This window comes from Triturus cristatus, chromosome 11 (assembly GCF_964204655.1).
Source record: "Triturus cristatus chromosome 11, aTriCri1.1, whole genome shotgun sequence".
In the NCBI taxonomy this organism is placed as follows: domain Eukaryota; kingdom Metazoa; phylum Chordata; class Amphibia; order Caudata; family Salamandridae; genus Triturus; species Triturus cristatus.
Window position 1 is genome coordinate 28,131,254 of NC_140594.1, and position 27,213 is coordinate 28,158,466.

Below are 27,213 nucleotides of genomic sequence, written 5' to 3' on the forward strand. Positions count from 1 at the left end.
ATTCTACGGCGCCAGGCCGATGTCCGGTCATTGACTCTGCGGACCCCTCCTCTTCTCCAGAGGTTCGGCTGTTGCTGGTGTCATCCTCGCAGCAGATGGGCCGCCGTGTTGTGGCTTTTTCCCCGACGTCATCTAAAGGCAGTTCCTCGCAGTCTCCACGACCGCGGTCTTCGCCGGAGGAGCCGCAGGTCCCCCGCTCCTTGGTCCCTCTTCCTTCCGGCCTTGGCTCTTCCTTCCTCCGGTTGGCTTGGGGGATGGCCGCCTTAGCTTGCAGCCGTCGCCTAACGAGGAGCTGCTTTCCCCTCCGCAGGGCCCTACGGAGGTGGGTGTGGCTTTCGCTCACGCTGTTTCCATGGCTGTGGGAATTTTGCGCATGGGTGATCCAGCTACCCATTTCCCCGCAGATCATCTTCTGGAGGTTCTCCATCAGGGCTCTGGTGGTAGGGAACTGTTGCTTCCATTTGAGGGTTCACTCTACTCTACTCTAGTCTTCCCTCTTGGAGACTTTGGACCGTCCCGCCACGGGGGACCCGGAGCCCCAGCACCTTCTGCACGGCCACCATCTGGCACCGCGTGATCCGGTTTGCCTTTCCCTTCACCCTTCGACCAGAGCCCTCCTTTTGCAGTCTGCCTTTCCTGCTTTGCCGCTGCTGTTCTCCCCCGTCACGGGAGGCCCGCTGGCTGGACTTCTGGGGGCACAATATGTTTGGTTCGACCAGTGCGGCTCTCCGTGCCCTTAAAACACTGTGCGTTCTGGCTAGGACCACTTCTTGATTGTGGGACTCGGCGGAGTCCCTTATGCCTGCCGCTTCTCAGGAGGGTGCCTGTGTGGATTTGAGTGGTACAAAAAGGGGTGGTGATGGACGGAGCATCAGAACCAATCAAACACTCACACCCAGTCAACAGATCTGGGTTTGATCATTCACCGTTCTTTAGCCCACTCTGCCACCCCAGTTCAGACATGACCATATGCAAATCAGTCTGACCCTGTGCCTCATGGGAACAGTCCAGCCCGAACTGCCAAGCCATGCCTTCCCTGGACCGGAAACAAGCTTCCTAGGACCGGTTTCTGGCATTTCAGCCGTCTTCAGCCAGGCTTGCTTGAATCCAGTGGCAAAGTGAGCAAGGGACTCAACGTCTGAGCATACCCTGCCAACTTATGGCGAACAAAGCAGAGTGGTGCTGCGCAAGGCGGCCGAAGCCCTAGGGTTTGAGTTGCCTGCTGTGGCTGTGAGGACTGACGTCCTCACCGAGGTCCGACGTCCTCACCGAGGTCCTTCAACCGACAGCAAGCTCCACTGAGCCTCTGCTGCAGGTTAATAACATCCTCTTTGACGTTCTCCAGGGCATTTGGTCCAAGCCCTCCACAGTCCCTCCTGTGGACAGGAACGTTGCCCGGCGCCACTACCCTGCTCCGGGCGACCCCACATTCCTCTCCCACCACCCCACCCCGAGAGCCTGGTTATCCAGGCCTCAACCTCCCAATCCTCCTTCCCGTCAGCTCCTCCGGATAGGGAATCCAAGAGGTTGCAGCAGTTTGGCAAGAAACTGTTCTCGTCCCTGAGTTTGGGACTGCGGTCTTTAAATACCGCTTGCCTTTTATGTTATGTTATGTTATGTTATGTTACTGATTTTTGTACCGCGCACAGCTGCCCCAGCCAAGGGGCGTCCTGGCGCCAGGAAAGGTGAACACAACAACACAAAATGCAGCAGGGTTAGTTAATTTTATTAAAAAGAAACGTTTTGATGACACCTCTGAACCTGGTTAAATCTTCCACAGCACGGATGTCGTAAGGAAGAACGTTCCAGAGCTTGGCGGCTACTACTCGAAAGGAGCGGCCACCAGTCCTGTTCAACAAAAAACGGGGAACAACAGCTAAGTTCTGGCCCAACGATCTCAAAGAGCGAGAAGGGATGTACGGAGTAAGAAGATTCATGAGAATAGGTGGAGCCAAGCCTTTCAAGATTTTAAAGGCCAGGCAAAGCACCTTAAACTCAATACGCCGCGCAACAGGCAGCCAGTGGAGAGTTTGCAGTACTCCGGACACTGAGCGACGTTTGGGCAACCCAAATATTGCTCTTGCGGCGGCATTCTGCACTCGTTGTAGCCGCAGAAGTTCAGCCTTGTTCGTGCCTGCAAGCAGAGCACTGGCATAGTCTATCCTAGATAATACCGAGGCCTGGACCACCAGCTGTCTAGTACTGGCATCAAAGAATTTGAGCACCGGCCTAATGCTCCTAATAATGCCGAAACAAGAGGCAGCCACCTTCTTAGTATGGCAGGTGAAACTAAGTGAGGGGTCCAGCCAAACCCCGAGGTTCTTTAACTCCATTGCAGGAGAGGGGATCATTCCTAACTCGGGGGGCCACCAGCTATCATTCCAACATCCAGGAAGCTTACCAAACACCATCACCTCTGTCTTCTTTGTGTTCAATTGGAGACAGTTCTGATTCATCCAATTGGCCACCGAGCGCAACCCCTCACAGAAGTTGAGGGCGTCCATAGCTGAGTCCCCACTTAGTGTGACCGCCAGCTGCGTGTCATCCGCATAGGAAACCATTGTCAAGCCCCAGCTTTTGACTACAGCAGCCAGCGGCCTCACGTAAAGATTAAAAAGAGTGGGGCTCAGAGATGAGCCCTGAGGAACCCCCAACGTGAGCGGGTGAGAGGTGGATTTACCGGGTGGTATCGCAACCTGAAAGGATCTGTTGGAAAGAAAGGAGCGGAACCAGCCTAATGCCAACCCCCTAACCCCAGCTTCCTCTAACCGCCGCATCAGGATGTCATGGGACACCGTATCAAAGGCGGCACTCAGGTCTAACAGGAGGAGTGCCGCTGTTTGTCCGGTGTCCAGCACGGAGCGCAGGTGTTCAACCATATATAGCAGGGCAGTCTCCGTGCTGTGGGCTTTACGGAAACCATTTTGCGTGGGGTCCAAGATGTTAGCTTTATCAAGGTGGTCCGCCAGGATCCCATTCACGTGGGTTTCGATGACTTTAGCAGCCCACGGCAGCAAAGAGATGGGGCGATAGTTCTCAGGTTTAGTGGGGTCGAGGGTAGGCTTTTTCAGGATGGGAGTGACTACCGCTTGCTTCCACTTGGTAGATACGGTCCCTGAACCCAGAGACATATTGATAAGGGAAAGCAAGGGAGCACGACATGTGTCCTGCATGTTTTTAAATAGGGCCGGTTTGAGGGGGTCTGCCGGAGAGCCAGATTTAATTTTTTGGCTCAAGAGATCAAAACCCTCCTCCGATACGGGGGCCAGACAATCCAGGATCCTATCCTTGAACTCAGGACAATCAACTGGATTCGAGCAGTGCACGGCAGTAGGGAAGGTGTGGTAAATAGCTTGCACCTTCTGAACAAAGAACAAGGCCAGGCGCTCGCAATGAGAGTCTGTGCAGATTTCAGCCGCAGAGGTCCTCTTAGTTATGAGGTCCTTTAGGACCTTGAAGATTAATTTGGAGGGGTTCGGGCTGTTCCGGAACTCCTGCGCATAGAAAGCGGCACGTGTACGACACACCGCTCTGTGATATGCCTTGGATATAGTGAGGTAGCAGATCTTAAGCGCGGGATCATAGGCTTTCCTCCATCGCCTTTCCGCTTGCCTACACTCTCTCTTGAGAGACGGCAGTGTCTCATCATACCACGGGCTATGAGCCTTGGTCCGGCACTTGGAACGTACACAGGGAATAAGAGAGTCCAAGGCCGTGCCAATCCAAGTGCAGAATGCATCATACCCACCGTCCACATCAGAGAAGAGGGGTAGGGGTGTTTTTCCTAATAAAAGGTAGAAATCTTCAAGTTTTAATTTACACCACTGGCGGGACAGAGATGTTTTATTCAGTGCCACGAAAAGAGGATCTACCACAGGGAGAACTGCTTTCACCAGCATATGATCTGTCCAAGACAGCTGAACAGGGTGGCATAAAGTAATCTCCTCTAAGGAGGTAAAAAACGGGTACAGTATGTGACCACCGGAATGGGAGGGGGACATCACTCTCTGTGTGAGCTGCAAAGCTTCCAGATCTGCTAGACAGCTCTTAATGGAAGATTGGGAAGGACAGTCAAAGTGCAAATTGAGGTCACCGACCACATTAAAATTAGCACAGCCAAGAGCTTCTATACTAATGACGTCCGGGAGAGCAGCCCTAAAGGCCGCATCGCAGCCCGGAGGCCGATATATTAAAAGACCTGAGAAGCTAAAGCAATGAGACAGAGAGATTCTAAAACGAGCACATTCACAACCTGGAAGTTTTAATTCTTTCCATTCACAAGGAAAGCGACGTTTCACCGCCATTGCAATTCCACCACCTCTCGAACCGCGATTGAGAGTTACCACGGTATAGTCAGGGGGGAAGGCAAGGTTTAAAATCGCAGTGTCAGCGTCTTGTAGCCATGTCTCAGTCATAAAAAACACATCAGGGGAGTCATTGGTGACCATGTCAAAGATCTCCGCCTGATGTTTGACCAGAGATCTGACATTTAGGCTATATATGCTGGCAGCATTCCCCTCCGACGCGCTGATCTGCCGAGATGAAATATGGCTGGAGCAAACGCTGGACCGTTATTCCCACTCGCTGTGGGATACGGTGGAGGACGTGCTGCCCTTGTGCCCGGAGGAGGCCCGGGAGCGACTCACCCAAGCACTTGCTAACTGCCGAGATGCAGCGCGGCACGCCATTAGATGTGGACTAGACACCACGGGCTCGCTGGGTCGGGCGATTTCCACCACGGTGGCGCTTCAGCGTCACGCCTGGTTGAGGTCCACGTCGTTTTCAGGGGATGTCCAAAGCTCCCTCATGGACATGCCCTTCGATGGCACTCGCCTTTTTGGCGAGAAGGCGGACAGTGCGCTGGCCCGGTTCAAGGACTCCCGGGCCACGGCCAAGTCCTTGGGTCTTTCGGCCCCGCGGTCGCAAACTTCCGCCTTTCGCCCCTTTCGAGGCCAAGGAAGGGGCGCCTCCTCACGTCCGCCCAGCCACCGGCCGCAGAACCAACCTGCACGCGGACGTGCTTTCCGCCGTGGCGTTTCTGGAGGACAACGTGCCGGTCAGTCCACATCCACCCCATCAGCATCCGCCTCAAAGCCCTCCTAGTCCGAGCTTTCAGGCCCATTCAACGCCAGTGGGGGGCAGAGTTCGCCATCACCTGCTCCACTGGCGCTCCAATACTTCGGACAGGTGGGTGCTGCAAATCGTCCGAAGGGGCTACTCCCTCCCCTTTGAGACGACCCCTCCAGCCATGCCACCGCAGAACCACCGTCTGTCGGGGGATCATTTGCATCTTCTCCGGGAGGAGGTTTCGGCCCTCTTGGCCAAAGAGGCCGTCGAGCGCATTCCTGGTCCAGAAGTAGGCCGTGGTTGCTATTCCCACTACTTTCTGGTTCCCAAGAAGGGCAAAGGGGGCCTACGCCCGATCTTGGATCTCAGAAGCGTGACCGCCTTCCTCCGGAAGGAACGGTTCAAGATGCTAACTTTAGCTCAGGTTCTTGCTGCCCTTGACCCTGGAGACTGGATGGTAGCGTTGGACTTGCAGGACGCTTATTTCCACATCCCCGTCCTGCCGGCCCACCGGCGTTACCTGCGGTTCACGGTGGGTCAGGAGCACTTTCAGTTCACCGTGCTTCCCTTCGGCCTCACCAGTGCCCCTCGGGTGTTTACGAAAGTGATGGCTGCAGCTCATCTGCGCAGATCAGGGGTCCCAGTCTTCCCCTATCTCGACGACTGACTGTTGAAGGCGGGCTCGCCCCAGCAATTCGTCTCCCACCTCCAGACTACGGCAGACCTCCTGCATTCGCTGGGGTTCTCCATCAATGTGCCGAAGTCGCACCTGAGTCCCTCCCAAAAGCTCCTTTTCATAGGGGTGGTTCTTGATTCGGCGCAGTTCCGGGTCTATCTGCCGGAACAGCGCGTCCTGGACATTCGAGCCCTGAATCTGTCCTGGATTTCGGTCAGGTTGGTGCTGCTGCTTCTGGGGCTGATGGCCTCCTGCATCCTGTTAGTACCTCACGCCAGATGGCGGATGCGGGCTCTGCAGTGGGACCTGAAGTTTCAGTGGGCCCAGCATCGAGGCAACCTGTCCGACCACGTCTTGATCTCGGAGGGCACTGCAAAACAGCTGCAGTGATAGCTCACGAATCGCGATTGGGTCAGCGGCAGATCCCTCTCCCTTCCCCAATCGGAGCACGTGGTAGTGACGGATGCGTCCCTCCTGGAATGGGGGGGCCATATGGGAGAGGCGGAGATCAGAGGACTCTGGTCTCTGGCGGAGACTCGGCTCCATATCAATCTTTTGGAGCTGAGGGCGATCCGGCTTGCACTGAAAGCCAGCCTTCCCTCTGTCCGGGGAAGTGTCGTGCAGGTGTTCACAGACAACACCACCGCCATGTGGTATTGCAATAAACAGGGCGGGGTGGGGTCGTGGACCCTTTGTCAGGAGGCTTTGTGCCTCTGGACATGGCTGGAACACCAGGGCATCACCTTAGTGGTTCAACATCTGGCGGGCTCTCTGAACGCCAGAGCGGACGAACTCAGCTGCCGGTGAATGATGGATCACGAATGGCGTCTGAACTCTGGCGTGGCGCAAGGTCTCTTTCTGCAGTGGGGAGAGCCTTGGTTAGATCTATTCGCCACCGAAGAGAACGTCAGCAGTTCTGCGCGTTGGAATTTCCAAGGCGGGACTCGCTCGGAGACGCTTTTCGTCGCGAGTGGAGTTGCGGTCTGTCGTACGCCTTTCCGCCTATACCACTTCTGCCCAGAGTGCTGAAGAAGATCAGGCGCGACCGGGCCCAAATCATCTTGGTGGCTCCGGATTGGGCACGAAGGTACTATTTTCCCGAGCTACTCAGTATGTCCATCGATCCCCCGATACGACTGCCTCTTCAGGAGGATCTTCTGTCGCAGCAGCAGGGGACGGTCCTCCACCCGAACCTGTTCAGCCTCCACCTACATGCGTAGAGATTGAGCGGCGGCAGTTGATGCCATTTGACTTGCCTCCTGAAGTCTGTGATATCATTCTGGCAGCCAGGCGTCCCTCCACGGAAACGGTATACGCCTGCCGGTGGAACAAATTTGTGGCATGGTGCACAACGAAGGCTGTGGATCCCCTTTCCGCCCCTCTTTCTGAGGTTCTCCTCTTTCTTCTTTCCTTGGCCCAGCAGGGCTCTGCTCTGGGCACCTTGAAAGGTTATCTTGCTGCTATCTCGGCTTTCCTACGGCTTCCTGATCAGCCTTCTCTTTTCAAGTCCCCTGTTGTTTCACGCTTTCTGAAGGGCATTACTCATATGTACCCTCCTGTTCCTTTCGTAATGCCTCAGTGGGACTTGAACCTTGTTCTCACTTTTCTGATGTGCGCTCCCTTTGAGCCCCTTCATAACTGTCCCATCCGTCTTTTGACTTTGAAAACTGCTTTCTTGGTAGCAATCACCTCCGCTAGGCGGGTGGGTGAGCTCCAGGCTTTGTCATCTAAGCCTCCCTTCCTTTCAGTTCATCCGGACAAAGTTGTCCTCCGGACACGTCCTTCTTTCCTGCCTAAAGCTGTGACTCCCTTTCACATCGGGCAATCTGTCATGCTGCCCACCTTCTTTCCGCCTCCGCATCCTTCAAAAGATGAAGAGAGGCTCCACCGTCGGGACCCAAAACGTGCGCTATCCTTTTATTTGGACCGCACAAGACAGTTCCGGGTGGACGACCAACTTTTTGTTGGATACGTAGGGGCTAAGAAGGGTAAAGCTTTACACAAGCGGACCATCTCTCGGTGGGTCGTGTTGTGTATTAAGACCTGCTATTCTTTGGCGAAAAAGGTTCCTCCTGTTGGGCTACGGGCCCATTCTACTCGGGCCACAGCGGCCACGACTGCACTGGGACGGGGAGTCCCCTTGCAAGACATCAGTCAGGCGGCGACGTGGGCTTCGCTGCACACGTTTGCGAGTCATTACTGCCTGGACAGCCAAGTTCGGAGGGATGGCCACTTTGGCCGTTCTGTTCTCCAGGACTTTCTGGTGTGATCTTGGTTCGCAGACCCACCACCGGGGTTGGTATTGCTGGGGTATCTATTCTAAGGTGAGGAATCTAACTAACGTGTTTCTTTCAGATGAACAAGTTACTTACCTTCGGTAACGATGTATCTGTAAGAAACATTAGTTAGTTAGATTCCTCACCGACCCACCCAGCCTCCCCGTTCTGCGAACCGACATCTAGGGTTAAGGTTCTCCCTTTCAGGGCCCTAGATTTTTTGGCACCAGTGTCGGTCTGTTGCACGGCTTGTCCCTGGCGCGGAAAGCTATGTACAAGAACTGACGTCAGTGCGCGAGGGCGGCGTCTATGTACTCCGACGTCATTCCGGCGCACGACGCCAACGACTGACGCGGATCCGCAGACGACGCCTAGCGACGCGCAAGGGGTATTGCTACAAAAATCTTTCCAGATCCAGCCTGACGCCTGGGGATATTCTAAGGTGAGGAATCTAACTAACTAATGTTTCTTACAGATACATCGTTACCGAAGGTAAGTAACTTGTTCTTCCTCACCATTCCGTTTTTGGTTCTTTCGCACACTGCTCCTACACTCTCACAGTTTTGTCTGCTTGCTCCGCGTTGTGGCGCGGAAAAGTTCTCTGAAGAAAACTGACCTAGGCACGCTGGGGTGGGACTTATGTGACCTTCCTCGTAATTCTGGTCCTCTGCTGCGGGCTTTTACCTAAGAGGTGTTCCTTGGACATATCATACCCTGTGTGGGGTACTTGTAGCTATGGAAAGGTATGGTCGCCCCTTTTTCGGGTTCCCTGCCTCTCCTGGCATCACTGTATACCGTTGGGGTGGCCTCTTGTATCTTGTCCAGGCGCAGCTTGCGATGCTCCGGGTTCTGTCATTCTCTGTGTTTATACTACATCGCTTGACAAGTTTGGCATGCTGTCTACGGTGTCGTGTTGTGGCGTTTCCCCCTTCTTGTTCGGCATTTTAGCCTGGTCCTCTGTCTGGTGTTCCAGGGGGGCTGGGTTTCTCCTGGCTTTCGTTATGGTTGACGCCTGGGGTCTGTCTTCCGTGTCTCTCCCTTTTTGGCTGATCCCACTTCTCTAAGTGGGTCGGTGTGTGTCTATTGAACGATCCTCCTTTGGGGCTTGTTCTGAATTTTCCTGGCCTTGGCCTGGCTTTTTTTTGGGTGCACTGCTCCATGGTGCTGTGAGCTGCCGGCTGTGCACGCCTGTTCGTTCTGGTTCACCGCCGTAGCCCTTGTGCTACTTTTTGCCCCTGCCTCTTGTTCTGCTGGGGTTTTGCACACCTGTGCCTTTCTTCTTAAGCCTGCGTTTCTTGGCTGTGGAGCCGTTCCTGCCTTGCCTGCTTTCTTGAGGCTGATGCCTGTTCAGCTGTCCCCTGTCGCCGTTTGTTTTTCTACGGTAGGCTCTACCTCCGGTTATACCTCTCCTCCCAGGAGTTGGGGTCGTTCTTTCATCCTGTGTGCTCCTCTGCGGCTGTCTGTCTCTACGAGGGTTTGTGGCCGTTGTACCTTGAATGGGCTTGGGGTCTCCTGGTCTTCCCTTCGCCTTGTTCTTGCTACCTTCTGCTTGGTGGGGGCGGGTCCGCCCTTGTCCCCATGGCACGTCCCCTGCTGGGGCCCTGTTTCTTCCTACTGGGGAGGTTCTCTCGCAGGCCCTCCTCCCCTCTGGGTATGGCTAGGGTATCTATTTTATGTTAAGGAATCTGCGGCTAGTAATCTCTATCAGATGTACAAGTTACTTACCTTCAGTAACGATGTATCTGGTAGAGACGATTCTAGACGCAGATTACCCCAGTATTGGAACTTTCATAGATTCTCATGCTTTGTATCATTCCCCGTCGTCGGAATGGGAGCCTCGGTAACAAAAAAAATATATATATATATATACATATGTATAACCATAGAAACAAAAGAGAAAAATTAGGCCTAGGCCTCATCTCATTTTGTAGTATATCACCCTCTTTGTGTAAAAGAGCCCAAACTTTTGCCAGGGCCAATCAGCACAGCCTCACCCTCTGGAACCTTCCTGAGATAGCTCAGAGCCTCAGATTTTTCTACCGCACGTTGTGCTAGGGAGTCTCCACTGAGCTCTGCTCAGTTTTTCACAGAGTTACTTTTGGATATCTTTATTACCATCTTTTGAGACAGAATGTCAGAAAAGGAGAAGAAAGCTTTATTTAGGGCTTGTGCCTCTTGTGGGAAGAAGAGACTGTTTGTGGAAGACAGGCATGAGAACTGCATATACTGCCTGTACCCGGAACACAAGGCCACCGACTGTAAAATCTGTCGGACCTTCTCGACCAAGACCTTGAGAGACAGAGAGGGGCGCTTGCTGACGTGGCTGCAGAAGATAAAGACCAGGGAGGTCATTTCTTCGGATGAGGAAGAATCTATCTCTGGCACCTCCTCCAGGAGATCGAAGAAGAGGGGTAGGTCATCGCCCTCCACTTCTGCGGAACCCCCTCTCAAGGTTCCTCTCAAAGCCCCTCACGGGATCTCTGACAGGTCTGAGGAGGCTGGTCCCAAAAAATCTCCTCACGACAGTGTAAAGGAGAGGCAGGGACGGGCTACTGTGGACATAGCCCCTAAGGACAATAAGGGGGTTGCTACATCTACCCCTCCGTCCCAGAAGGAGAAACCTGTAAAGAAACAGGCTGCAGAAACTCCTCAGTTGGTGCCACTGAAGAAACCGCGTCCGTCGACGCAGGCGGCAGCAGGTACGTCGACGACGATCTCCTCAATTAAGCCTATTTCCATGGGGTCGTCCACGAGACCGTCGACAATATCTACTTCGTCGACGGCGGTGTCGACGACGAAGACCACGTCGACGATGACGACGACGACGACGAGTTCGTCGATGTTGATGACTACATGTTCGTCGACGAGACTGTCGACGGGTGCTCCGCCGACGATGAAACATACTACGTCGACGAAAAAGAAAGCTCCGTCGACGACTGCTCCGTCGACGACTGCTCCGGTGACGGCTGCCCCGTCGACGACTGCTCCGTCGACGACTGCTCCGTCGACGACTGCTCCGTCGACGACTGCTCCGTCGACGACTGCTCCGTCGACGAGGATTACAGGACTGTCGACGGCCTCATCGTCGACGACGATTTCAGCTCCGTCGACGACAGTTGCCTTTCAGTCGTCGAGTACGTCGACATTGGAAATCCCGTTGCCATCGACTCCGTCGACGAGACCACCGTCGGGACCGTCGACGACGAAAAATTTGGATTTTTCAACCCAAAGATTAGTGATTACACCGGACATGACTTCCCCTAGGCGGGTCACGCCTTTGCCACCATCCATGCTTCTCGAGGACTCGGAGGATGATGAAGAGGATGGGCAGTTTGGGGACGCATACAGCCTTTCAGACCTGAATGTCAAACAGCAGGACACAGATACGGAGGAGTTTTATGGCCCACAGGGGCAGGAGGGGCACCAACAGGGATTACGCCCCCGCCCTATAAGGCAGGACCTAATTGCCTTACCAGTGGCTTTGGTGTCGGATTTGCAACAGATGCTGCAAGACTATAGATCTCGTTTTCCGACGTTGCCGGATCGCACTCCAGTGCGTCCTTCTCCTTTGGAAGTGCCACGTGACATACCAATGGACTTGCCACCCCTACCAAGAGAGGTACCTCGGTCCATTTCACCAGTGCTGCCCTTAGTGGTTCCCCAACCTTCAGGTACGGAACCTGCTGATGACGCAGACGATGGAGATACGGACGAAGACGACGAGGGACAGGTGATCCCTCTTACAGATCCAGGGGATCCAGATGGGGACCCTGATGATACACAGGATCCTGATGCTGTAGGCCGAGAGACAAATATATCGCCTCCGGTGGACATTGGTGGATTCCATAATTTGATGGAACGGGCATCCAAGAGGTTTGGTTTGCCCTTTACGGTGGAGCAGTCCGACTGCTTCCTATATGACTTTAAAGCCCAATATAAGAAGTCTGTAAGATCAATTCCCATTATAGAACATGTCTGGGATGAGGGATTGAAGACCATGCAGAATCCAGCAACTGTCATTCCGGTTCTTCCCCGGCTGGAGAAGAAATACAAGGCACCAGAGGGCAGTCCTGCGTGTCTTCTAGGACAACCTAAGCCGGATTCTGTTATTTCACAAGCTGCTCAAAGTAAATCTAAGAATCCGTCCACTCCTTTAACCACGCCTCCAGATAAAGAAGGCAGAAGACTGGACAATGTGGGTAAAAGATTCTCCACCATGGCCAGCTTGTTGGTGCGGGCAGCAAATTCTCTGGCTATTCTGGGCAGATACGACCGCCAGATGTGGTGTGATATGGAACCATTCCTGGACCAGCTACCAGAAACTAGTCAAGACGAAGCCAGACAGGTGCTGATGGAGGGGGAACGATGCTCCTCGGAAGTCATCGACTGTGCGATGGACATTGCCTCAACTGCTTTCAGGGCTTTGGCGGGCTCAGCCGTCTTGCGCCGCCAAGGCTGGTTGAAGGCGACTTGGTTTCGCCAGGAGGTCCAGAATAAGATCTTGGACCTCCCCTTTGACGGAGAGATGCTTTTTGGAAAGCATGTGGATGACGCCCTCCAAGGCATTAAAAAGGACACCGATACAGCTAAGTCCTTAGGCTCCTTGACCTACCGCAAGGTGCCATTTAAGGGGGCACGTGGTCGGGGGGTTTCTAACTACAGAGGAAACCAACGACAGTATTCCTCTCAATCTGGACAGTCTTATAAAGGACAATACTCCAGCCAGCGCCAAGGACAGTCGGCGTCTTTCTCTCGGCAGTCCCAGAGAGGACGTCAGAATCGTCAGGGACGAGACAACGCCAAGAGGCAATAGCGGCCTCCTGGCTCTGGCTACTGTTCCTCCCCTGCCACAAACACCGGTCGGGGGCAGGATATCTTTTTGTCTGGACAGCTGGGTTCGTTTAACATCACACCGGTGGGTCTTGAATCTAGTTCAGAGTGGCCATACGTTGGAGTTCCAAGATCTTCCTCCAACAAGAGCTCCAGACGCCCGTGCAGCGAAACATCTCCGACTATTACATCTCGAAGCCCACCAGCTTTTCATCAAGGGGGCGATAGAGCCCGTGCCACTTTCACAAAGGGGCAAGGGGTTTTATTCCAGGTTCTTCCTGGTTCGGAAGACGGAGGAGGCATGGCGTCCTATACTAGACCTCAGGGAGCTCAACACCTATCTCATCAAGCTCTCTTTTAGGATGGTCACACTCCAGGATATTCTAAGGCTGCTCAATCCGGGAGATTTTTTGGCATCCCTGGATTTAGAGGATGCTTACTTTCATGTTCCGATCCACCCAGCTCACAGGCAATATCTACGCTTCACAGTAGGCAAGAGCCATTTCCAGTTCAAGGTGCTCCCGTTTGGCCTTCGGTCGGCACCCCGCATTTTCACGAAGATGCTGGCACCAGTCGCTGCTTTCCTGAGGAAGCAGTCCTTGGAAGTGTTCCCGTACTTGGACGACTGGCTCATCAAGGCTCCGTCGTTCAGGGCAACGTCTCAGGCTGTGTCAACTTGCATAAGATTGTTCGCCCATTTGGGTCTTCAGCTCAATGTGTCCAAGTCGGAACTGATACCCTCCAGGTCACGGAAGTTCCTTGGGGCAATTCTGGACACGAGACGATGCACGGCTCGTCCGTCAGAGGAGCGTCAGGGCAAACTGGCCGCTTCCGCTCGTCTACTACTACACAGGAGACATGTATCGGTTCGACAGTACAAGTCCTTGCTCAGATCAATCTCATCCTGCATACCTTTGATACCGCATTGCAGGCTACATATGCGTCCTCTACAGGAGGAGCTGGACAAACAGTGGCGTCAGGCAGAAGGATCGTTCAACGACAAAGTATGGATAACACCTGCCATGCGCACGGCTTGCGAATGGTGGCTGGGGAAGGAAAACATCGCAGGAGGATTAACGTTCCGAATCCCTCCTTCTCCTATGGTGGTGACCACGGATGCTTCCCTAGAAGGGTGGGGAGCTGTCCTCCAGGAGCTTCAGGTCAGCGGTCACTGGAGTCCAGCAGACAGACTGCGCCACATCAATCTTTTGGAGCTGAGGGCCATTCACTTAGCCTTGCTGGCGTTCCTCCCCAGACTTCAGAACCGTGCAGTGCTGGTCCGGACAGACAACACTACGGCCATGCACTATATAAACAAGCAAGGGGGAACGAGATCACGGACGCTGTCCAAAGAAGCTCAGGTGATCTGGGAATTTGCCATCTCTCACGGGATCACTCTGCGAGCCGAGCACCTGGCGGGGTGTCTCAACATCACAGCGGATGCTCTAAGTCGGCAGACGAAGGTGACACACGAGTGGGAGCTGGATCAGGCCACTCTGGAAGCAGTGTTCAAGAAATGGGGCACTCCGACCATAGACCTCTTTGCGACCCCGGAGAACGCCAAGTGCCGGTTTTACGCAAGCAAGGTTCCCCAGCGAGGGTCTCTGGGGAATGCCCTTTCGATTGCTTGGTTCGGCGCATTTTGCTACGCCTTTCCTCCGATTCCCCTCATTCCTCGAGTTCTCAGGAAGGTCAGGGCAGAACCATGCAAAATGATCCTCATTGCTCCAGCATGGGCGCGGCAGTTCTGGTTCTCGGAACTCCTACTTCTCTCCCAGGATCGCCAGATTCGCTTGCCACTGATTCCATCTCTGTTATCGAGAAATCAGGGGCAAGTCCTCCATCCGGATCCGGAGTCACTTCACTTGTCAGCGTGGCTCCTGAACACAGAGAATTCCGCCATCTGAATCTGTCTCAGGAATGCAGGGATGTTCTATCTCAGGCACGGGCACCCAGCACTAATAAGACCTACAGGGCAAAGTGGAAGAGATTTTGCCTTTGGTGCCAGAGGAATAAACTCCATCCTTACAAATCCCGGCCACATCAGATTCTGCCCTACATCCTGTCTCTGGCCAAATCAGGTCTGGCGCACTCTTCGATCAAGGTGCATCTGGCTGCCTTATCCCGCTTTCGACGGAAGACATCGGGGCCATCTCTATGGTCTGCAAGAATTGTTAAGCAGTTCCTTAAGGGGTTATTTCGGATGTATCCTCCGGTCCGGCCACCTCCGCCTATCTGGCAACTTAACCTGGTACTGGCTCAACTGATGAAAGCGCCCTTTGAGCCGATTCACAAAGCGGATTTGAAGTTCCTATCTTGGAAACTGGCCCTTCTCCTGGCATTGACTTCGGCTAGGAGAGTTAGTGAACTCCAGGCTCTCTCTATAGTGGAGCCTTTTCTACAGTTCAAGAGGGATGTCATGATTTTGAGAACCAACCCAAAATTCATCCCGAAGGTGCCTTCGGAGTTTCATTTGAATGAACCCTTAATTTTGAACTCCTTTTTTCCGCGTCCTTCCACTCAAGCGGAACGAACATTGCATTCTTTGGATGTCCAAAGATGCCTGAAATTCTATCTGGAGCGTACACGCTCTTTCAGAAAGTCTACTCAACTATTTATCGCCTACAGTGCACCACGGAAGGGGTTACCGCTCGCCAAGAGTGGCATTTCCCGCTGGATCTCCAGTGCAATTCAGTACTGTCATCAGGCTGCGGGCAAACCTTTGGATAAAAGGGCCCGGGCGCATTCTACGAGAGCGATGGCGTCTTCAGTGGCTCTCTTTGCTGGAGTGGCGATTAAGGACATCTGCAGGGCAGCAACGTGGAGCAGTGTACACACCTTCACGAAGCACTACTGCCTGGAATCGGTGGGACGAGCTGACGCTGCGGTTGGTCAAGCAGTCCTCCGGAATCTTTTTCAATGAGAGGTGAGCTTTCCCTACAATCCCTCCATCCTGGTAAGCACATTTGGTTTCAGTAATGATTGTTTTATCATGTGCACTGAGATGATTTTGTAAAGCCATGTAATTACCGAAATGTGCTTGTCGTGATCTACTGCTTGCTATTCTGATACAAAGCATGAGAATCTATGAAAGTTCCAATACTGGGGTAAGAAAACAAGTTACTTACCTGTAACTTTGGTTCCCCAGTATTGGTAACTTTCATAGATTCTCATGCGCCCACCCACCTCCCCTGGGAAAGCTCTGCCGGTTTACTAAGATAGTGGCTGTTGGCACAACGGCTACGAAAATCTGAGGCTCTGAGCTATCTCAGGAAGGTTCCAGAGGGTGAGGCTGTGCTGATTGGCCCTGGCAAAAGTTTGGGCTCTTTTACACAAAGAGGGTGATATACTACAAAATGAGATGAGGCCTAGGCCTAATTTTTCTCTTTTGTTTCTATGGTTATACATATGTATATATATATATATTTTTTTTGTTACCGAGGCTCCCATTCCGACGACGGGGAATGATACAAAGCATGAGAATCTATGAAAGTTACCAATACTGGGGAACCAAAGTTACAGGTAAGTAACTTGTTTTCTTCCTTCACGGTCCGCCCTTCCTCCCCGTTCTGTGAGGACCTTCAGTTTGGTTTTCTGTACTCGCCTCCCTGCTGGTGGCTTGTCTTCTGTGGGTGTCTGCTTCGCTTCTGCCCGGACAGGATACTTCGTTCTGCGTGATTGTTCCACCCCTTCCCTTATGATACATGGTCGGTTGGTTCATGTGTGCTTCTGCATCCCTCCACCCTGCTTTTTTCTCCAGTGTAGGGACCTGCTTTAACTCTTCTCCGTTTTACTTGCTTGGGGTTTCTAATTCCCTTGCAGTCTTCTAGGTTGTTTTTTTTTTTGCCTGTACCTCGGCCTTTTTGCTCCTTTCAGGGGATACGGCCCTCCTTGATGGTGTCATCTGGGGGTGAATTGCTGTTACTCCTTTGTTCCAGGCCTGTTGCCCTTCACTGTTGTGGATTGTGAGATCTCTCTCTCTCTCTCTCTCTCTCTCCTCTCTTCTCTCTCTTCTCTCTCTTCTCTCTCTTCTCTCTTCTTCTCTCTCTCTCTCTCTCTCTCTCTCTCTCTCTCTCTCCCCCCCCCTCTCTCTCTCTCTCCCCCTCTCTCTCTCTCTCTCTCTCTCTCTCTCTCTCTCTCTCTCTCTCTCTCCTCTCTCTCTCTCTCTCTCTCCCCTCTCTCTCTCTCTCCCCTCTCTCTCTCTCTCTCCCCTCTCTCTCTCTCTCTCCCCTCTCTCTCTCTCTCCCCTCTCTCTCTCTCCCCTCTCTCTCTCTCCCCCCTCTCTCTCTCTCTCTCTCCCCTCTCTCTCTCTCTCTCCCCCCTCTCTCTCTCTCTCTCTCCCCTCTCTCTCTCTCTCTCTCTCTCTCTCCCCTCTCTCTCTCTCTCTCCCCCCTCTCTCTCTCTCTCTCTCCCCCTACCCCGCCCCCCACCCCCCATGGCGTTTTTCACATGCTTCTGCCTCCAGGGAGGATGTCGTCTTAGCTTGCACAGGTGTTCCTCAGAGCGGTGATCTGCTCTTTCACCGCTATGACTTTTTGTACCTTGGTGCTTGGCACCTTTACAACTGGTGCTGTTCCTCACCTTTTGTTTCTCTTTTCTGTTTCACTGAGTTTTTGCACACTGTTCCCACACTCTCCACAGTTTTGTTTGTGATGGCTCCTCGTTGTGGCGCAGAAAAGTTCTCGGAAGACAACTGATGTCTGCGCACAGGGGTGGGGCTTATGTAACCTCGCTGATGCCACGCCCACGGACAACGTCAGGGCGGAGCCTTGTGGTACCACCCCCTGGCGCGCAGAGATGCTGGGGAAAAAAAAGTTTTCCGGCTCCAGTCTCACCCTTGGGGATAATTCTATGTTAAGTAATGTGCATCTAGAATTGTCTCTACCCGATACATTGTTACCGATGGTAAGTAACTTGTACGTCTACCCGGGTGCAGACACATTCTGCTATTGGCTCCATTGTCAAGGAGAAAAGAGGGGATAAGAGACTGCCCTGCCGAGTCCTGCAACCTACGGCAATGGGTTCAGAGATATAAGGATCTGTTTTCATGCGGCTAGTGTAGTAAGCAGCCTAACCATACCGATGAATGTGGCCCCAAAACCATACTTGAACAATACTGCAAAAAGATCATCCGAGTCCTTGGAGTCAAAGGCCTTCTCAAGGTCCAAAACCAGGCACCCAGAGTGTCGCCAGTGCGGAAGAATACAATCACCTTTACCTAGCATAACTGCTTGGACCCTGCCGGTCGCAGGGACGCAGCGGTGGGTCAGGTGGTACTGCAACATATTTTCCTGTTGCTGCGTGCTTTACTTTTCTTCCTACCATCCTTAACAAGCTATGTAAAAAAAAAAATTCTTTGTATTCTATTCTTGTTATGTTTATATATACATAATATATACTTTGTGAATAAAGATATCTGATAGAGACTAATAGTCGCAGATTCCTTCACGTAGAATTATCCCCAGGCGTGAGACTGGATCCGGAAACTTTTGCCACAGCATCCCTGCGTGCCGGGACGACATCACGCGACTCCGCCCAGGCGTCGTCCGCGTACGTGACGTCAGCGAGGTCACATAAGACCCGCCCCGGTGCGCCTACAGCAGTTTTTTTCCTTTTCCGCGTTAACGCGGATCCGTTCCTTGCTGCGGGCCTGTTTAAGGCCCCCCTTTCTTCCATTCTATTTTGGTGGGAGCAGTGTGCGAATGCCTTCGGGCTTTGAAACTTGCACGTTTTGTGGGCGTCTTATGACGGCGACGGACCGTAATCTCATTTGCATGTGGTGTTTGGGGGAGAATCACGGCACCTCGGATTGTGTGGCGTGCCAAAAGTAGAAGCCGAAGTTGCGGCGGGATCGCCGAATAAAACTTCTCGGCGCGTGTCTTCAGGTCGACGTCCTCCCCTCGGTCTGCTTCAGCGGACGGCTTCAGGTCCGGCCGTGGTCGTTGTCCTCGCCTTTCTCCGATGTCACGTGAGCGTCGCTCCCTGGTGGGTAAGTGTCGCAGTTCGTCTCCGAGGGCTGGTTCTCGGCCTACCGGGGGCATGGACTCTCCGCGGGTGATGCGGCCCCGCGTGTCGTCATATCCACCGTTTCCTGGTGTTGGGGCATCGAGAGTCCAGATGGAGATTTACGCGGCGGCTTTACAGTCCTCGCTGGCGTCGCCTCCTGCTTCCCCTCCTGGGGCGTCGACGGATCCCTCGCCTCGCGCAGGGCCCTCCGCGGCGCCGCCTTGGTTGGATCAGGCTTGGAGGATGTGGTGCTGTAGAGGTGTGGCTTCTCTGGGGCACCTCCTTCAGGCCACGGCGTCTCTGCCTTACCGCAAACCCCCGCGGGGGTCACTGTGGTGTCGCGAGAGGGCGGCGTGGCTCGGGTCGCATCCCCGAGCCCCTCTCGGTCCCTTGGCAGGGTGGTCCTGTCTAAGGCCGAGGTTACGTCACCAGCAGCAGCTGGACCGTGGGGAGCCGCATCTGTCAGTGGCCCCTCCTCGTCCTGCTCCGGGTCGAGGGCAGACCCCTCGTCCTTCTCCGGGCCCCTCTCGTACCTCCTCACTGGCGGCTGCCTCGTTGGAGGGCGAGTCGGAGGTTGCATCGTCCCTGTGCTGACACAGGGGTTGCCGGGCGACCTTCGCCTCATTCTGGGCCGCTGCCGGCGGAGGGCTTCCGGCCCCTGCCCGGGCCCATCCCGTTCCCCCACACAGGTGGTTGCTTCGGCGGGGGTCGAGCCGGCGCCGCTCCGGGGTCAGTGCGGCTCCAGCTCTACTCCGGTCCCCTCTCCGGTGCGGGGTGACTTTGAGGTCCCTTGCTTGTCGACGCCGGATGGCGCTGGTGTCCTGCCTCAAGCGGCGACTCCACGGCTCCGCAGAGGGGGTCGTACGGCGGATTCGTCTTCAGGCACTACTTCTCCGGAGGCTGGCTGCATTTTGGTGTCATCCTCCCCGGAGACTGGTCGCCGTGTGGTGTCTTTTTCACCGGCGTCGAAGGGTGGCTCCCTGCCCTTTCTGCGGGGAGGGGTTTCCGTCGGAGGAGCGGTTGGTCCCTCATTCTTGTGCACCTCCTGACTTCCAGGTCTGGCCCTTGCCTGCCCCGCTTGGCCACAGAGGAGTTGCTTTCTCCACCTCGGGGCCCTATGGATTCGGGTGCGGCCTTCACTCACTCGGTGTCCATTGCTGTGGGCATCCTACGCATGGTTGACCCAGTGGTTCACTTTCCAGCGGACCATCTGTTGGAGGTCCTCCACCAGGGCTCTAGTGGGAGGGAAATCTTGCTTCCCTTTGAAGGTTCTCTCCTTTCTGCCTTGACAGGGTCTTGGAGGTGTCCTGCCTTCGGGTACCCGGTGCCTCCGCATCTTCTGCATCGGCAACTTCCGACGCCGCGTGACCCGGCGTGCCTGTCCATTCACCCCTCAGCCGCCAATCCCCTTCTGCGGACTGCTTTTCCCTCCCTGCCACGCCTTTTGGCTCCTCTGTCCAGCGAGATCCGCTGGCTGGACATTTGGGGACGCAACGTTTTCGCCTCGACCAGCGCGGCCCTGCGGGCCCTTAACAACTTGTGTGTGCTGGCTAGGGCCTCCTTCTGTTTGTGGGACTCAGCTGAGTCTCTGGGATCTGCAGCGTCCCAGGAGTCTGCTCAGGTGGATTTGCGGCACCATGCGTTGGATGGCTGAGAGCTAGCGGTGTTTATTCTCCGCTCCGCTCTAGACATCTGAGTTGCTGGCCCGGGCCATGGCTTCCTCAGTCTCTCTCCGTCGCCATGCTTGGCTTCAGGACGGCGTCTTCCCCGAAAATATTCAGGAGAGGCTCATTGATCTCCATTTGATGGCAGTCTGTTTCATGCCCCGGCCGACGCCGCCATCCAGAGGCTCTTGGCAGGGCTCCGTCCTCCTCCGTCCCCTCTTCAGTGACTTCTAAAGTAGGGTTGCCTTTAGGTGGTCTTAGGCCGGCGGTTATGGAGTATGTTTTTCTGGACGATTACGTCCTTCCTTGGGATTTTGGCATTGTTGGCTGCTGGATGGCCTGTTGTTGTTGTGTGAGTTCTGCAGGAGTTGTTGCGCAGACTTGGCCCTGAGAGTGGGCCTTCTGCTTTGCCTGGGCTGCTGTGAAGCCTGTTGCGGGGTTTTTTTTTCCCACGTGGTTCTTTTGTTTCTTCTTCTGCTGCGGAAGTTCTTCCAAAGAGTGTTCCCATATATTGGGACTTCACGTGATCTATGTGCGGCTATCGGTAGCTGTCATATTGCTTGTGCTCTGCTGGAGGGTTCTGGTCGCCTTCGGGTACCTGTTCTCCTTGGCGTTTTCATAGGTTGCTTTGCTTCCTGAGTTCGTGTGCGCGGCCACTCGTGGTGGTGGCCCGGGCCTCTCCTTCTCTCCCTGCTTCCGTTCTGTGGTCTGGGATGTCCGTTACTAAGCGTTACCTACTTGGTCTTCCTGGGGCCTCGAGCTGTTCTTCTTGCTTCTGGCCTTGACTGCCGGCATTGTTCTGGCTGACAGGCTTCTCTCCATCTGGAGTGGGTTCACCTTCTTCTCCCTAGTTTCCTTGGGCTCTCTAGGCCTCTTCTTCCATCGTCTTCCTATCTAGTAATTCTACTGAAGCTGTGCTGCCTTGTGGGGGAATGCGGTGCTTCGTTCTCTCAGCCCTTGCCCTTGGTTCCTCTGCTTTGGGTGTGCGAGCCTCTTCAGCCTTCTTTCCCTCCTACATCCCCTTGGGGTCCTGCTTGTGGGGGTTCCCTTTCCCTGGCAGGGGCGAGGTTCTACCTAGTCCACAGATCTGGTCCCCTGTGGGGCCCTCTGCTCTGCATTGGCTGATGGGGTCCCTTCGCAGACCCTCCTTCCTTGGGGGTATTGCTAGGGTATCTATTCTCCTTTAAGGAATCTGTGGCTAGTAGTCTCTATCAGATGTACGAGTTACTTACCTTCGGTAACGATGTATCTGATAGAAACTATTCTACCTGCAGATTCCTTCACGGCCCGCCCTTCCTCCCCTATTCTGCGATGACCCGTGGGTTGGTCTTTGGTACTCGCCTCTCGGTGGGGGCTGTGTTTCCTGTGAGTGCCTTCTTTGTTGTTGACAGGTGGCTCCGGCTGGGGGCGGTTCCTTCCTCCCTTGATGCTTTGGAGGATGGGGTTTCAGTGCGCTGGTGCCCTGCTGCCCTGGCTCCTCCAGGTTTGGGGAGGATTTGCTCCTATCATTGTTCTCCCTCCCTTCCATTGCTGTCCTTTGGCTTGAGGGTCCTTGTCCTTGTGGGTGGTTTCCATCTAGGTTGGGGTGGCTTGGTGGTTTGTTGTCCCTGTCCGTCCTGTGACTGGCCCTCTTCCTTGCTCAGGATGAGGGGGGTGGACTTCCTCAGTGTGCCATGACTTATGCCTGTTCTTCTCTTCAGGGCACAGGGATGGGTGGTTGTCTATGTGTGGGCAGGGTGGCTGCGCAGGTTTCGGCTTGTTTTTCTATTTTCTCTTTTCCCTGTCCTTGCGGTCTGCGGTGTTGGCACTACCCCGGTTGGTGATGTAAGTCACCGTTTCTTTCCAACTTTTCTGCTCTTCGCACACTGTTCCCATGCTCCCAGAGTTTATCTGGTGATTCCGCGTTGTGCTGCGGAAAAGTTCTCCGAAGAAAACTGACATAGGCGCGCCGGGGCGAGTCTTATGTGACCTCGCTGACGTCATGTGCGTGGACGACGCCTGGGCGGAGTCGTGTGATGTCGCCCCGCACCCAGCGCGCAGGGATGCTGTGGCTAAAGTTTCCGGATCCAGTCTCATGCCTGGGGATAATTCTACATGAAGGAATCTGCGGCTAGAATCGTCTCTACCAGATACATAGTTACCGAAGGTAAGTAACTTGTACGTTAATGCATTTTTTACACACTCAACAAATTGCTTCATACCTGCTTTTTAATCTGATTCAAGAATGTGAATCTGACAGTTCCAATACTGGAGTAAAAAAAGAAGTTACTTACCTGTAACTGTAGTTCTACAGTATTGTATTCTTTTGTAGATGAACAAGCGACCCACCTTTCTTCCCTGGAAAGCTCATATTCTCTTCTCTCCCTTCTGAGTGTTTCTCCTACATTTGTGCTTTAAAAATCTGAGGTACTGGAGCTTCTCTTCGGAGTGATGACAGGTTCAAACCTATGCCTCTTTTTCTAAACAATGGCTATGGTATGCTGCAAAATTAAGTCCTTGGGCCTTCCTAGCCTATGTTTAACTTTGCATTGCTATTATAATATACCAATGGTCTCCCATTTCGACGATGGGGAATAATACAGGTAAGTAACTTAATTTCATATTGCATATCCTCAGCAAGATTGTCCGTGAATTTTAAATCAACTTATTGTTCCTATTCAAGCAAATGCAAAGCAGTTTTAAGCACTCTCATGCTCTTCTTTCTATTGTTTCAGTTGAAAATACATTTTTATCTTGCCAAAACGTTTTATTGTATTTCTTTGATATTTTAAAGACTGAAGTCTTTGTATTGTACTTCCTTTACAGCTAGATTATACACCACACAGTGCAGATTGGACAAAAGAGACCCGAGGATTGCAGTTGACAAGTGCGAAGTCTTTAGATAATTGGCTTTTAATCTATACTCGAAGAAACTATGAAGCTGCAAATACGCTGGTGCAGAATCTTTTCAAGGTTACCCCTTCTATGGGCATCAGAATGAATAAAGCAGTCATGTAAGTGTAGTTGACTGCACATGGTTCTAATAGTCACTTAGAGTTCTCTTTATGGAGTTAAACTAGTATATCATATTATTTGAAAGTATTTTAGGAACATGATCTGTTATTACACTTGTTTCAGTTTTTCTTTACCTTGATTTATTTTGACTCTTGAACAGTAGGGAGAATCCAGATGAGATTTTAGGGTTAATGTATTTTCCTCCTTTAAAGCTGGATGCTGTATATTAAAATGTGGGGCTTTGTTTTGTTTAAAAGTAAAGCAAGTTCCATTTTATGCAAAAATATTTTTTATCTGACCTCCATCTTTATTTTAAGCCTAAAGTGTAAGATTTTTCCGTCCTTATTTGAGCATTTCATATTTGATTACTATATTTATTGTTCCCTTCGAAACCATCGGACAGAGAAGGATCAGGAGTTGTGCACCTCCTTGTAAGCTGGAGAGGTTTATGCCACAGATCTGAAAAGATTTCCATCTCTTAATCCATGCCTTCTAATGAAAATGGACACGTTCGAGGCATGTGGGCATAGATCACCGCCTAGTGTTGGGTCCGGATGATTGCACATTGTTGTCCTGGAAGAGTCTTTGAAGTATCACGAGATAGGTGGCTCCTCCCCTGGACTACAGTGCGCATGGGGAACCCCTCCAACTTTTTTTTTTTTTTTAAAGCTTTATTTAATTTCAAAAAAACAAAATAATACAAAGACAATGGCTGTATGGTCAATAAAGAATCGGTGCAAAGATACACTACGACATTCATGGCACAAACATCAATAATAGCAGGTGATAAAGGCATCCGCTCAGAGACCCCCTGCAGTCAGGTCACCCCACCCCTCTGCCCCAGTACCAACACACCATCCCCACATCCCAGGCCTGCACATCAGTCGCCATGACGACTCCCGCGGTCGCCCCGCACCCCTCCACCAGGTCGTGCTCGAGGAGAACAGCTGCCCAAGCGAACAACAAGGAGGATCCAATGTGTCTTGTCTGCATACATCACCCCTCTATAGGCTCATCCTCGGTGCTGTGCAAACTACCCCACTCCTGTAGGTACGATGCCGCAACAGGTGTGTGGCGGGGAAGAGCTCGGAAGGGTAGCTATATATGACTTATACGGACCCCAGAAATCTTTGGGACGCGCCACCGTGGGAAGGAGACTGGAGTAGATCTCGCTATTGGTACTGCAGAAAACCATGGAAGTAAGCCACGCACTCGCCGTGGGAGCCGCTCTAGCGCCCCACCGCTTCGCCACCTCACGCTTAGCAAGCAGGAGGCCCAAAGAGGCAAGCCGTCGGACAGACTTAGGGAAGTTTACCGTGTAGCCTAGTAACGCCACCTCAGGAGTGGGGACCAACGCAAGCCCCAGCATAGCGCCCAGGATCTCATGCACTTGTGTCCAGTATGATTGCAGCTTGGGGCATGTCCATGACAGATGAGCGAAATCAGCGTGTGGTGCAGCGCATTTCCAGCAAGCGTGAGGCCGTGTGGGATCAATGGCGTGGAGTCTATCAGGGGTCACATAGTAACGGCGAAGGAATTTGTAATGAAGGAGCTTATGGCGACTGTTGAGCGAGACCGTATTAGTAACCTTGCAACAGACCGTCCATTGCTCATCCGTGATGGGCCTACCCAAGTCCGTCTCCCAGGCCGCCCGCAGACGGTCATCTACAAAAGGAACCAGAGCCGCTCACGACTTATACAGTGTGGAAACCATGTGCGCGCCAGTGTCCTTATCAATAAGGAGGGTGAGAGGCTCAAAGGACTCCGGTTCGAGAGGGAATCCCGTGATGCTCGCCCGCGCCGCACAATAAAGCCGACGCAGGACAAACTTGTCCATGAACGTGGCCTCGCCGAAGCGCTCCTCCGACGACAAATATATGCCCTCCAGGATATAGATCTCCGATCTTAACAAGATTGAACTTAGTGAGAGTACGTTGAACAATGAGCTCACCCGTACCGGGCAACAACCCAGGGTTAGGGAGCGGGAGCGAGGAAGAATAAAGAAGAGGCCGGGCCAAATAACGAGCCAGGCGACCCCAGGCCCAGCTGGTGGTGGACACCGTTTGGATATCCACTGGGCTCCGGGGAACCCCCCTGGGCAACACCGCCGACAGGCAACCCGGGAGAACGAAATCTGCCTCCGGCCGAAGAAACGGGATCCGCGCATCGGGATGATACCAGGCATAAGCGTGCGCACACTGGGCGACCAAATAGTAGAGATACATATCCGGGACGCCGAAGCCGCCCCTATCATGGGGGAGCGTAAGAGTCCTCCAGCTGATTCGGGGGTGTTTCCCACCCCAAACCAGCCGAATCAAATGGGACCGCAGAGTGGAGAAGAAAGCCCTAGTAAGAGGAATCGGAATATTATTAAAAAGGTACAAAAACCTGGGTAGTACGATCATTTTTATAATGGCGATTCTGGCAGACATGGAGAGAGGAAGCCGCAGCCACCTCTCCACCTGCGTCTCCAGCCTGGTAATCGCGCGGCCATAATTGAGGCGTATAATTTCGTCCCTGTTGAGATGAATCTGCACGCCCAAGTATCGCACCGAGTCGGCGCACCACTCCAACGGGAACTCAAACTGCCACGGGGCCGTGCCACTAGTCAACGGAAAGATTATGGATTTGTGCCAGTTGATGCCCAATCCCGAGTGGGCACCGTAGCGTAGAATCTCCCGTATCAGGGGAGCCAGGTTAACCTGAGGCTCTCTGACATACAGTATTGTGTCGTCCGCATAGAGGGAGGCTAATAAGGGACCAGTCCGAAACTGGAGGCCCCTATGCAGATGCCTCTCCTGAAAATGCCGAATTAAGGGGTCCATGGCCAAGATAAACAATAACGGAGAAAGCGGGCATCCCTGCCCGTCTGCCTCTCGTAAGAGAGAAGGGGCGAGACAGCATGCCGTTGATGCGCAAGCGGGCTGTGTGGCGGCTATATAAAAGCCGCGTGGTGGCGAGGAAGTTCTCCGGCATGCCCATGCGTTGCATGACAGCCAGAAAGAAAGGCCATTCTAGCGAATCGAAGGCCTTTTCAGTGTCTAGAAGGATTGCCGTGGCCGGATTGATTCTGTGGAGTACCGTGAACAGCGTCCGCAGATTGAAAGACGTAGAAAGACGCGGGACAAAGCCCGATTGCACGGGCGATATGATGAATTCCATCAATTGAGACAGTCTGTTGGCCACAATTTTGGCCAGGATCTTGTAATCAAGGTTCAACAGAGAGAGGGGCCTATACGACCCACATAGCTGCGGGTCCTTGTTTGGTTTAGGGAGCAGAACTATAACCGCTTCGCTGAGGGTCGCCGGGAGGGACCCAGGTTCCAGCGCCTCTGCGTATACTTCGATAAGCCGTGGCGCCAGGAGTTCCGAAAAGGCCTTGTAAAAATCCCCCGAGAAGCCATCGAGGCCGGGGGCGGTGGAACCACGAAGCACTTTGATCGCCCCCCGGACCTCCGCCACCGTTATGGGCTCAGCCATAAACTCCTGCATCCCCCTATCGAGGAATACGAGCGCGATTTCGGACAAATATGCCTCACGTGAAGTCGAGGAGTCGTCCAACTTAGTCTTGTATAGGTCAGAGTAGTAGGCCAGGAATTCGTCCCTTATCTCGGCGGGCCCCGTGCGGAGCGAACCATCTGCGCCCCGCACCTCAACTATCAGATTTACTGTACGGCGGTCGCAGAGCCTGTGCCAGTGT

The 27,213-nt window shown here is 53.3% G+C and overlaps 1 protein-coding gene across 2 annotated transcripts in view; it reads left to right on the forward strand.

The window, feature by feature from the left end:
• PIWIL1 (piwi like RNA-mediated gene silencing 1) overlaps nt 1–27,213 on the forward strand; it is a 1,168,338-nt gene that overhangs the window by 762,467 nt on the left and 378,658 nt on the right. For both annotated transcript variants that reach the window (XM_085633654.1, XM_085633653.1), the window contains exon 13: nt 23,325–23,512. In XM_085633654.1, coding sequence (XP_085489780.1) covers nt 23,325–23,512 — 188 coding nt within the window. The remainder of the gene's footprint in view (nt 1–23,324; nt 23,513–27,213) is intronic.